This window comes from Cryptotermes secundus, unplaced genomic scaffold, assembly GCF_002891405.2.
Source record: "Cryptotermes secundus unplaced genomic scaffold, Csec_1.0 scaffold488, whole genome shotgun sequence".
Classification (NCBI taxonomy): domain Eukaryota; kingdom Metazoa; phylum Arthropoda; class Insecta; order Blattodea; family Kalotermitidae; genus Cryptotermes; species Cryptotermes secundus.
In genome coordinates, this window is record NW_019736404.1 from 117626 (window position 1) to 130843 (window position 13218).

The following is a 13218-nucleotide window of genomic DNA, read 5'->3' on the forward strand; positions in this document are numbered from 1 at the left end:
TTGTTATTTTATTTGGTATTTTGATTTTCCAGCCTCTTACTTATATCTGCGTCTTTCCTCGGGATGCCGACTCATCTGCCATCTTCTTCGGAGTTTTCGTTTTTCTTTAATTTGGTCCTTGACTTCCCATGGGTATTCCGAATATTTAGCTTGAGGTTTTGTCCTCTGGTGTTGCCCTCAAATGTGCCTTTTTCATTAAGTCATTGAATTCTACAATAGCTTCTTCGATGTCTTTTACAGATTTGAGTGGGATATTAAGTCGTAAATTGGTTTTGATGCGAGTTCTGAACGCTTCCCAGTTTTTTGGCTGGTGTGCAGTTTTGGTGAGTTATAATATCTATACAACCACTTTATTACAACCGTCACAACACGGTTGTTGTTTACATTCCCTACAGAACGGACAATACTTCGTAAGATGAGGCACCGACTAAATAATTAACATTAACTTACTACATCTACATCACGAGCCTCCTATAGAATTTTATATACAAAATATAGAATTTCCAATTTTTCCGTGGAAACATAACAAAATCACAAAACCAACGACTGACTCGTTGATATAAAACATCAATCAAAGAATTTTATACTTGTTCTATATCATAACTTCTGTTTCATATAATTTAATTCATTGTATTTTTATGTCAAGTGTTTTATATACAGGAATACTATAAATATTCATTCATTTTTAAAACGCTATATTTTCCAAAGTATTATACATACAAAATGATTGATATATAAAAAGAACCGCAATCTCACCAGGTTTGTATTACATACACCAGTTGGCCGGCGCCTGGAATTTTGCGTCACAATACAGGAAGCATTGGAGGATGAAGATTTCGCCGCTAAGTTGATATTCAGCGATGAAGCAACATTCCATTTATCCTGGAAGGTTAATCGTCACAATGTGAGATTGTGGGGCACTGAAAATCCTCGTGCAATTGTACCACTTGAAAGAGATTCACTAAAGCTGAATGTTTTCTGTGCAATATCACAGACAAAGCTGTATGGGCCGTTTTTCTTTTGTGAGAAAACTGTGACTGGTACATCTTACCTAGATATGTTGCAGTTATGGTTATTTCCACAACTGGCTGCTGATTCCGGGGATTTTATCATCCAACAAGACAGGGCACCCCCTCATTGGAACATCAATGTTCGTCGCTACCTAAACAATGAACTTCGGCATCGCTGGATTGGGCGTGTTGGTGAGGATGACGTAGCTCTCTTCACTTGCCCCCCCAGATCACCTGATCTAACGCCTTGTGACTTCTTCCTTTGGGGGTATATTAAGGATCGTGGTTACGTACCCCCACTGCCAAGAACACTAGTAGAGCTGAGGGAACGCATCGATGCTGCAGTGATGACCATTGACAGGATGATGCTACAAAATGTGTGGAACGAGCTCGACTATCGCCTGGACGTGTGTCGTGTGACTCAAGGGGCACACATAGAACATTTGTAGAGTGTGAAGAAAACTTGTTGAGTTTACGATTCTTTTTATATATGAATCATTTTGTATATATAATGCTTTGGAAGATATAGCGTTTTAAAAACGAATGAATTATTTATAGTATCCCTATATTTCATAATATTGTATCCAATTTTAAGGGTAATGGTACTGCGGTTCAGCGGTGTATATATGTTAATCGTGTGTTTGCCTGATGATGGCTATTAATTAGCTGAAACATGTAGGAGAGCCGAAATCCAGGCACTGATCTTGATATTAGTTGTGTTGTGACGGTTGTAATAAAGTGGTGTACTCGTATATTGTAACACAACAGGTTGCATGAAATGATAATTATAATATGTATTATTGAGATGAGTAATCCGATTCTATCTCTAAGTGGTAGATTGTGTCTTATGCATAAGGAGTTATGCTATAGCCATTTAAAGATAAATAAGTCTAATAAATCTGGAGTTTTCTGATGTCTTTTGGCCAATCAATTGGTCCACCATTGGACAGTATGTATAGTCACTTTTCTTGTATTGTTTGGTATAGTTTTCGATTGATTAATCGGGATTCCCAGTATTGGCGTTTCGCATTGAAATCACCTCCAACCACAAATCTACGTCCTACTCAGTTAAAGAAGGCACTGTATTGTTCCTCTTTAATTGCATGGTGTGGGGAGCAGAAGATGGTTGAGATGGCCGAATTTCCATCCCAGTCTTCGAAGCTTATATTCGTTGCCTGAATATGGTCCGTATCATACTTGACAAGTTCGTGATGATTTGTCTTTTCTTGTGATTGTTACAGAACATACATGGGCTTTCCCATCCTGATAGTTGGTACCGTATGTGGTATAGGTTGAGATATTTAAGTAGTTTCGTTCCGTAAAATGGGTGTCGGACACCAAGGGAATGTTTATTTTCTGGATGTTGATAAATACTTCTACATCTTTCATGCGTTGGTTCAGCTCGTTTGCATTCCACGTCGCTATGTTGTATACGCGTATGTCATTTTGGGTCGTCCTTCAGTTTTCTATTGTGCTGCAGGGCTTACGTTCTCTTGTTCCGGCATATTTGTAATATGAGTACTTACTCTTGTTCGGGTTAAGAAAATCTTGTGCATATAATTATTTGGTAGACTTTGCAGCCTCTGTAGCTAGCCATATGCGATTCCCCACAATGTAGGCATGTTGCTGGTTGTGTTGTTGGTATATTTTTTGTTTAGTACTATGTTATTTTCCACAGTTCACGCATATTGGTCTGTTTGCGCAGTATTCCTTGGTATGGAAGCACGCTTGGCATCCCTTTCATTGTATATCATTTTGCTTTGGTGAGAGGGTTCAATTTGGTTCCTGGAACCTGGGCAAACCATCAATGCTGCTCGTTATGTCCAGACGTTGCACAAGCTCCGTCGTGCATTGTGTGATAAACGTCCGGGACGAAACATCATCATCCTGCATGACAACGCTCGCCCCCACGCCTCTCGCCTCACATTGGAAGCAATTGCAAAAATGGGGTGGGAAGTTCTTCCACACCCCTCCTATAGCCTCCCGCTATCATCTCTTCGGGTTTGTGAAGGATCAGCTGCGTGGACGTTTAGAGACAAGGGAGGCAATTCAGAAAGCAGTGCGTCAGTGTCTTTGTATGGCTGGAACGGAATTTTACAGAAGGAATTTTCGAACTCCCAGAACGTTGGGAGAAATGTGTGTACAAAGAAGTGGCGATTATGTGGAAAAATAAAGGAAGGACTGTAGATTGAGGTGATGTATTTGGTTTGGCAATAATAAAGCATTTTACTTACTCATGGAGCTGAGCCCTTCTGGAGGAGCCGCCAATTCTGCAGCTACTCAAGAATTTCCCAGCATTTTATGGAACCCGAAGGTTCTTTACCGTTTACACAAGAGCCCTCCACTGGTCCCTATCCTGAGCCAGGTCTATCCAATCCGTACCATCCAATCCTATCTCTCTAACATTCATTCCATTATTGTCCAATCACGCACGCCTGGGTCTTCCCAGTGGTCTCTTTCCTTCTGGCTTTCCCACCAATATCATATACACATTCCTTGTCTCCCTCATTCGTGCTACATGACCTGCCCACTTCATCCTCCTTGACTTGATCTTTCTAATTATACTTGGAGAAGAGTACAAGTTATGAAGCTCCTCATTATGCAGTTTTCTCCAACCTCATGTCACTTCATTTCTCTTCGGTCCAAATATCCTCCTCAACACCCTGTTCTCAAACACCCTCAGTCTATGTTCCTCCCATAATGTCAGAGACTAAGTTTTACACCCATAAAGAACCACAGGCAAAATTGTAGTTTTGTATGTTGTAATTTTTATGTTTTTGGACAACAGACGAGAAGACAAAAGGTTCTGGACTGAATGGTAGCAAGCATTACCCGAGTTCAATCGCCTCTTAATTTCCTCCTGATTCAGGTTTCGATCTGTTATCGTTCCCAAATATCTGAACTGTGCCACATTTTCAAAACATCTGTTTCCTATTTTATGACATAATTTTGCCCTGCATTTTGGTGACGAGAAAATAACCAGTACTTAGTTTTCTCTGTGTTTACTTCTAGACCAATTTCTTTACTTGCGTCAATTAAAGTTTGTGTTTTTCTTTATGGTATCTACATAAAAAATTGAAAAATTTTAAAATTCAGTTGACAACATTCTTATTGCAAAACTCTTTTTATACGTGTGATGAATTCTTTGGTAACAAATATGCTTAGAAATAAGGATAATAACATAAACAATTTGAATATTGCATAATTTTATGTATAGTGATGTAAGACTGTTTTTTTTTATATAAATTTAACACATGTTTTTTATCTGTTTTAATGATTGTAAACTGACTCTCGCTTGCTGCTCAGCCTGCTTCTATTCCGTTCGCTGTTGCTAGGGTCGCTCGCCACGTCACTACTGTGACGTGGCGTATGGCCTAGCAAAGCTGTTCGGAGTTGTTGGCTGCTGCCTAGCAACCGCGATATCCCTTGGTGACGTCACCGCTGTTGACTCTCGTTGCATAGCTACCAGGTTACGGGGACTCGGCTAACTTCGGCTCCGCTCGGCTAACTTCTGCTCCGCTCGGGACGTCACCGCGGGGAGAGTGGCGGGGTGGTGACTCGCCTATTATTAGTAATGAGAGCGCTACGTTACCGCCACGTGCCGTTGGGGAGGTAGGGGTCCTCCATTGCGCAACATGTCACAATATTTATATTCGTATTGTACTATATTAACTATGTGACTGGTTCTATATCTATGTATATGGATTTATGGAATATACAAGGAATGAATGAATGAATTAACACCCAGTAGATTCACATCATCAGCATAGGCCAACAGCTGATGTGTCCCGTTTAATTTCAGTCCAACCTGGTTTCTCTGGACCGTCCTAATTGCACATTCTAAGGCAAAGTTGAAAAGGAGTGGCGATAAAGCATCTCCTTGTTTTAGACCATTCTGGATAGGAAATTTATCAGACAAATGTTTACCTACACGGACTTTACTATACGTTTCGTTTAAACACATTTTAATCAACCTAACTTGTTTCATGGGTATCCCAAACTCTATTAGAATATTGTACAACACTTCTCTCCTAACAATAAAGCATGTTACTTTACAAAAAAAATGTTGCTCCTGACTTTCAGTACGACCCTCATATTCTTTGTTTTATGGATGCTGCGAATCTTGCGAAAAGCTCGTTTATGCAGTCAGAGAGAATTACTTCACGACTGGCGGTTTACCGCCAATCAGTTCGCCTTGGCTACAAGCAACACTTGTCATATTCCTTATGTATCATACTCTCTGGTGAGAGGATGGGTCTGTCGTTTTGAAATTCCTTCTAGTCTTTACCAGCTCAGTCATTCTCATCATTCTCAGGTCCGAGACCCGAGGGACTCATGACCACATTTTACTGTCTCAGATTCGAGACTCTCCCAAGTTGGAGGGCCAGGTCCCCATATTTATATCCTCCACGATCAGGTTGGCCCGGTTATACACCCAGGCACTCTTTCCCTTTTCGTCGCCTCCTATGTCTTACGGTGGAAATACTCGACCCCTCTTCCACACGGGATGGGCAATTGTTTGTGTTGCTGCGTGTTAATTAGACGTTGCTTGGTAACAATTAACACTGAACTATCACCAGTTTCTATGTTCACGTCTTTATCATTCGAGCTCCATATAGCGAATGCCAGTCGTATTTTCATAATACTGAAGAAACAGAATATGGATACTTCGTAAGGAATGAAAAATTTCAATGGACTGCACCCAACCCGACGTCCATAAGACTTTAAATATCTGCTGGTAGAAATAATCCGTGACGTTTTTCAACTCCTGATGTGATCCGTGACGTCCGTGACACCGTTCCGCGGATAGTCATATGCGGTCATATGATCACAGACATTTCAGTTGTGTGGTAGAGATAAGAACGATAAAAGGTTGGGCACGTTGAAACGAAGGCTTTAGGAGTATAGGGTCTGTTTAGTTCAGATTACAAAACTAAACAAAAATGATTGGTTGTATATTCAATATCGACGGTGGATATTTGGAAGGCCTTTGTAGAGGCTTTAAGTGTGGTATTTTGAAGCAGGCGGACTATCTAAACCTTGTGCAGTGTGAAACTTTAGAAGGTGAGAAAATATGTACAGTTGTCATGATAAGTCATACTATTAATCATCTCACAAATTAATATTAAAAAATCTTTCTGTAGTTTATTTCTTGTTGTGTATTACATGTACCTAACGATCATCAGGTGACATACTGAGATCAGCCAAATTTGTATGGACCAAGTACAACTTTCTTAAAATACGGAGATATGTATACAATGTAATAAATTAGGTCGAATCGTACGTAATATTAAGAAGACATGAATATAATGATGTCAGTATTTATGTAAATATAAGTATGGTCTAATGTGTGAACTTAGGATTTATTTACTTGACAATATTTTTGTGTTAGTTGGCAAGTTAAGTTGGCCACCTTTGGTTAAACCAAATTAAGTTACGACTTCTAGTTGTTAAGCACAGGGACAACTTTATCATTAGTTGTGTGATGGGTAATTGTAATCTCTCTGGCGTTCTTCTCTTGTTACGTACCCAGAGTTGATCTGAAAAATTTTATGAAGTTTGTCAAGTTTTAGTGAGTTGTACAGTTAGATTAATACTGGGGTTAAGGGCGGAATTTTGCTGATTTATATACAGGAAAATGTGTTTATGAAGGCAGGTGCTGATGTATTGATGTAGTACAATGTAGGTCTGTGAAGACTGACCTTAAAATTATGGTTTTGCATATTGAATGGTGTTTTAGAAACTGTAGTCAGATTGATCATGTATTATGTCTGTGGTTTCTTGGATTGGAGTGTTTGTATATGTATTTTCAATATTGAAAGAACACAATTTTGTATGCAGATTGGTTTTGGTTTCTTGTAGATCTGTAATAAATTTTCAGAAATCTTAATGATAAAGTCACTAATGAGTGAATGTATGATTTCAGGAGACTGGTTATATGTTAGGATATCTTGTAGATGGGGGCATAATGTCATTTTAAAATTGTTCAGATTGAATGATTTAGTGTATGAATATTTGTTCATCTGCTTATGTTATAGGCTTTTGGGTTATAAAATTTCCATTTTTTTTATTTATAGTATTGCCTTGTATGTTAATACTACTATATTGTGTTGAAATCTCAAATAGGTTTGAATCTTTGGAAAACTTAGGCACTGAGGTGGATATTAATAGAGCCTGGGAAACTATTAGGGAGGCCGCACACCAACTGCGTCAAGACAAGCATCAAGACATGAGACAAAAGACACAGTCTTGCTTCATTCGTGATTCATCAGCATCATCACTCAGACCAGTGTGCAGCGGTTTTCATAATCTCATTCATTTCAACTGTGCTCCTTTCTTTGCATCATGTCTTGACTGTTACATTTCTTGATGCATGCCGATGTGTGGCCTACCTTAGAGAGAATATAAAAATTTCAGCCAAAGAAGGTCTGGGTTAATATGAATTGAAGAAGCATAAGCAATGGTTTGATGAAGGATGCTCAGAATTATGAAAACAAAGGAAACAAGCCAAATTGAAATGCTTACAGGAACCAAGCGAAATAGATGGGGATAATCTGAACAATATAAGATGTGAAATCAGCGGGCATTTCAGGAATAGAAAGAGGGAATATCTCAGACAAAATTGATGAGCTTACAACAGACATTAAGAACAAGAACATTAGAGACCCGTATAGAGGAGTAAATGACTTTAAGAGGGGTTACCAATCTAGAAGTAACTTGGTGAAGGATGAGAATGGTGATCTGCTTGCAGATTCTCACAACATTTTGAATAGGTGGAAGAACTATTCCTCTCAGGAGCCGTGATAGTGCAGTCAGTATAGCGATTGGCTGCAGGCTGGACGACTGAGGGTTTGGAGTTCAAGTCCTGAAGGGGGCAAGAACTTTCTCTTCTCCAAGTCATCCAGACTGGCTCTAGGGTCCACCCAGGGCCTCTTTACCTGGGGGTAAAGTGGCAGGGGTGTGATGCTGACCTCCAGCTAGTGCCAAAGTCAAGAAAATGTGGATCTTTACATCCACTCCCCCATACGCCTTCATGGAATAATGCTTAATTAGTTAAGCACAGAGACAACTTTACCTTATTACTCCTCTCAGTTATTGAATTTACATAGGGTCAGCGATGTTAGGCAGACAGAAATCCATACAGCTGTGCTATTAGTACTTGATCCTAGCCCTTTTGAGGTTGAAATTGCTATTGCAAAGCTGAAAAGGTATAAATTGCCAGGTAGTGATCAAATTCTAGCAGAATTGATTCAAGCAGGAGGCGAAATATAATGTTCTAAGATCCATAAGCTGATTAATTCTATTTAGAATAAGGAAGAATCGCCTGATCAGCGGAAGGAGTCTATTATTGTACCAGTTCACAAGAAGGGCGATATCACGGCTATCAACTTCATACAAAATTTTAGCCAATATTCTTCTCTCAGGGTTAAGTCCATGTATAGATTAAATTATTGGGGATCATCAGTGTGGGTTTCAACGTAACAGATCAACTCCTGTTCACATCTTTTGCATTTGTTAGATATTGGAGAAGAAATTGGACCTCAAGAAAGCCTATGATTTGGTTAGGAGGGAAGTATTATACAATATTCTGATAGAGTTTGGGGTACCCATGGAACTAGTTAGGCTGATTAAAATGTGTGTAAACAAAATGTACAGTAAATTTCATATAGGTAAACATTTGTCCGATAATTTTACTATCCAGGATGTTCTAAAACAAAGAGATACTTTAGTGCCATTGCTTTTCACCTTTGCTTTAGAATATGTTCTGTATTTATATGAAACTAGGTCTCTGACAACAGGGGGAGGAATATAGACTGAGGGTGTTGAGGAGGATATTTGGACTGAAGTGAGATGAAGTGACAGGAGATTGGAGAAAACTACATAATGAGGAGCTTCATAACTTGTACTCTTCTCCAAGTCTAATTAGAATGATCAAGTCAAGGAGCATGAGATGGGCAGGGCTTGTAGCATGAATTTGGGGAGGAATGCGTGTAGGATATTGGTGGGAAAGCTAGATGGAAAGAGACCACTGGGAAGACCAAGGCACTGATGGGTGGACAATATTAAAGTTGATCTTAGAGAGTTAGGATGGGATTGCATGGATTGGATTGATCTGGCATAAGATATGGACCAGTAGAGGACTCTTGTAAACATGGTACTGGACCTTTGGGTTCCATAAAATGCTGGGAATTTCTTGAGTAGGTGCACAATTGGTAGCTTCCCAAGAAGGACTCAGCTCCATGAGTGAGTGAGTGAGTGAGGGCCTGATGATGACTTGTTATGGTTGAAACATGGAGTGTATATAAGTAAAGTTGTTCCTGTGCATAATTAATGAAGCACTGTGCCACCAAGACATAAAGGTAGAGGGGGTATAACTTCACAGTTTCTAACTTCAGCACTAGATGAAATTGAGTGGTCAGCTTCATGCCCATGCCATCTTGCTCTTGTTGAAAGAGCCTGCAATACCTCTCAGATAGGAGGCTTGATGATCTACGGAGCATACAAAATTTGGATGTGTTGACAAATTTTAGTAAAATTCCATAACTTGAGATTTCATGACCATCCATCCAGTGCTTCTTGTGTCATTACATGTGGACAGGTCGAAAAACCAGACATAACGAAGCCAAAAGTATGTTTTTGTAACTTTTTCTTGGAAACTTGCCAAAAATGTTAGACATATTTTCAGTTGAATAGAATATGTGCTTGCATAGAGTTGAAATAAACAATAAAAACTCCAGTCATAATGCATTTTCAAACTGGGGAATTATAAAGCACGGTGTTCCACAAGGATCAATTTTAGGTCCCTTACTTTTTCTTCTCTACATAAATGATCTATCTAAAACCATCAACAATAAATCTAAACCAATTCTATATGCAGATGACACTAGTATAATATTTAAGAACTCTAAATTTGAAAACTTTAAAAATGACATAAATATTGTATTTGAAGCCTTAAACAGATGGTTCGAAGCCAATTTACTCTCATTAAATTTTGATAAAACCCATTACATATCATTCACAACTAAAAACAACCACCAAATTGATCTGGACATCAGTTATGCCAACAAATTAATCTGTAAAGTACTTGATACAAAATTCCTTGGAATACATGTAGACAGTACACTGTCTTGGAAAATACATATTGAACAAATTATACCTAAATTAAATGCAGCTTGCTATGCGATGAGATCAATTAAGCCTTTTATGTCACAGGAAACATTGAAGATGGTTTACCATGCCTACTTTCATTCTATTATGAACTATGGATTAATATTTTGGGGGAACTCTTCACATAGTGTAATAATTTTTAAAATACAAAAGAATATAATTAGAATCATTACAGGATGTAGAAGTAGAGATTCATGTAGAGAATTATTTAAGAAATTAAAAATTCTACCTCTTCAATCACAATACATATTATCGCTTCTCTTATTTGTTGTTTACAACAAAGATAAATTCAAATTAAATTCTGATGTCTATAACATGAATACTAGACAAAAATATAACTTCCACCTACCCTCATCAACTTTATCAGTATATCAAAAAGGAGTCTACTTTACTGGCATAAAAGTGTTCAACAATCTGCCACAAAGTATTAAAAACTTGGGCAATGATACTAAAAAGTTTAAATCAGAGTTAAAGAATTATCTACATGCTCATTCCTTCTACTCTTTAGATGAATACTTCAATGTAAATAGAGAATGATGTAAAATTAAGTTATATTAATTTTTAAGCTAAAATTGCCTGTACTTATGTATGTAACCTTTTGACTTGTTCTGTATCCAAAGGTACTAACCTACTTAGGATTTATAGAATGTAAATAAATTCAATTCAATTCAATACCATAAACATGTATTGTGTATAATTAAGCATATAACATGTAGTGTATAATAAGAAATAGAAAACAAAAATAGTTCTTTATTGTAAGTTTGTGTGACAGTTAATCTTGTTACTTAAAAGTAAACATGGCTGCGCCATAGCTCAAGTGGTTAGTTGCTGGCTTCCCACTGCAGCGGCCCGGGTTCAATCCTGGGTCTGGTCAAGTGGGATTTGTGGTGGACATAGTGGTGCTGGGGGTGGGTTTTCTCCGAGAGCTTTGGTTTCCCCTGCCAATCTTCATTCCACCAAATTCTCCATCATCATAATCACCCAGGGCAAGTACAATAGGCCAATCAGTGGCCACCATGCCAAGTGGACCCAGTTGGACTCCACCCCCCACTAAGTGAATAAAAGTAAACACAAACATGATGCAATCTTCTAAGGATGGCATTGTATTTTGGCACGATTCTAACCTTAACAAGTAACTTATGCACTTAATTTCAGATTTGAAACTCCATCTTCAGGGTACGGACTATGGAAGTTTCCTTGCAAATGAACCAAGTCCGTTACAGGTATCTGTCATTGATGACAAACTTCGTGAGAAGCTTGTAATTGAATTCCAGCACATGCGAAAGCATGCTGTGGAACCTCTGTCGACATTTCTGGATTTTATTACGTGAGCATTATGAATTGTTTGAATGATGTATATGGTATAGCAAAGTTATTTTCATGTGACTGAATTTTTAAAATTTTGATATGTCTGCTTGTATTGTGGCATTCCATTTTCTCTCAAATATCCATCATCATCATCATCATCATCATCATCAGTAATCTGTCAGATCCACAGTCTCTTCCAAAACAATTCCTCCACTTAATGCGATCTAGAGCTTTCTCCTTCAAATGACAGTATCCTCTTCTGTCCCCAAGGTCATCGAGCATCTTCTTCCATCTTCTTCCTCATCTTCTTGTCACTTCTATTCGCCCCTCTATCTTTCGTTCAATAACTTCTTTTAGAAGGCAGTTTCTGCGTAAAACATGACCAATCCAATTAGCCTTCCATTTTCTTATTTCATGTAGGATATTGCTCTGCTCACTGACTCTAATTAACACTTCTTCATTTCTCACATAATCGGTCCAACTAATCTTCTCCATCCTTCTCCAACACCACATTTTGAAACTTTCCAGATGTTTCTGATCTACTGCCCTAAGTGTCCATGTTTCAGCCCCATACAGAGCTATGCTCCAAATGTAGCATTTCACTAGTTTCTTCCTCAAATTTAAGTCCAATTTGCTGGTAAAAAGATTCTTCTTCTTGCTAAATGCAGCTTTTGCCATGGCAATCCTGGATTTAATTTCACTAGTACACCTTCCATCATCTATTAACAAGCTACCCAAATATTTAAAACATTTCACATTCTCCAGTTGTTTTTGGTCTATCTTTGTTGTGACTGGGGTTGGTTGCCTCGAAATTTTCATTACTTTTGTTTTCTCCACATTCATTTCCATGCCATAGCACCTTCCAATTTCAGTTAAGTCTATCAATCATGCCCTGTAGCACAGTTTCTTCCTTAGCCATTAACACAAACATATTGCCTTTATTTATGCTAAAACTAATTTAGGTAGACATAGTTGGTTGAGGAGGGGCACGCGGTAGCATGGTTGAGGGGCTATGCTACAAGCCGGTAGGTCGCGGGTTCAAGTCCCAATGAGGTCATTGGATTTTTTTCAATTGACCTAATCCTACCAGCCGCAGTAAGCCCTGGAGTTTACTCAGACTCTAACAGAAAAGAGTACCAGGAATTAATTAAATAATTTTCCTGGGGAGTAAAGTGCGGCCGGCGCGTAAGGCTGACAACGTTACCGCCATCTTTGAGCCGATTGTCTAGATAATGTGGGACCCTCAACGTTTCACAATCCTGTGGGCCTTCACGGCCTGGTACAGGGATAGCTTTACTTACTTTTTTAATTGGTTGAGGTACTATGCTACAAGCCGGAAAGTCGGAGGTTCAAGTCCCAATGTGGTGGTTTTTTTCTCTCTCTCTTCAAATTTACCTAATCCTTCCAGCTGAACTGTGGACTTTGGGTCGACTCAGCCTCTAGCAGAAATGAGTACCAGGAATCTTTCTGGGGTGTAAAGGACAAAGTATGGCCAGCATGTAAGGCTGACAACCTTACCGCCACATGTGAGCTGATTGTCTAGAAAATGTGGGAGCCTCGACGTCTCACAGCCCTATGGGCCTTCATGGCCTGTTACAGGGATAAATTTACCTTTACCTATTTACTGTGTAGTACCAGTGTGCACCATATATACATTGAAGTTCATATCAGTTAATAAGTAAAGATAATCACCTTTTGTGCATAGGTTTGGCTACACATGTAACTTTAATTA

At 38.7% G+C, this 13218-nt stretch overlaps 1 protein-coding gene across 1 annotated transcript in view; it reads left to right on the top strand.

The window, feature by feature from the left end:
- Window positions 1–5818: 5818 nt before the first annotated feature.
- LOC111869879 (V-type proton ATPase subunit d) overlaps window positions 5819–13218 on the top strand; it is a 32277-nt gene continuing 24877 nt past the window's right edge. Inside the window, exons 1-2 of the mRNA XM_023861726.2 lie at window positions 5819–6074; window positions 11334–11505. Of these exons, the coding sequence (XP_023717494.1) occupies window positions 5954–6074; window positions 11334–11505 (293 nt within the window). The 5' untranslated portion in view covers window positions 5819–5953. The remainder of the gene's footprint in view (window positions 6075–11333; window positions 11506–13218) is intronic.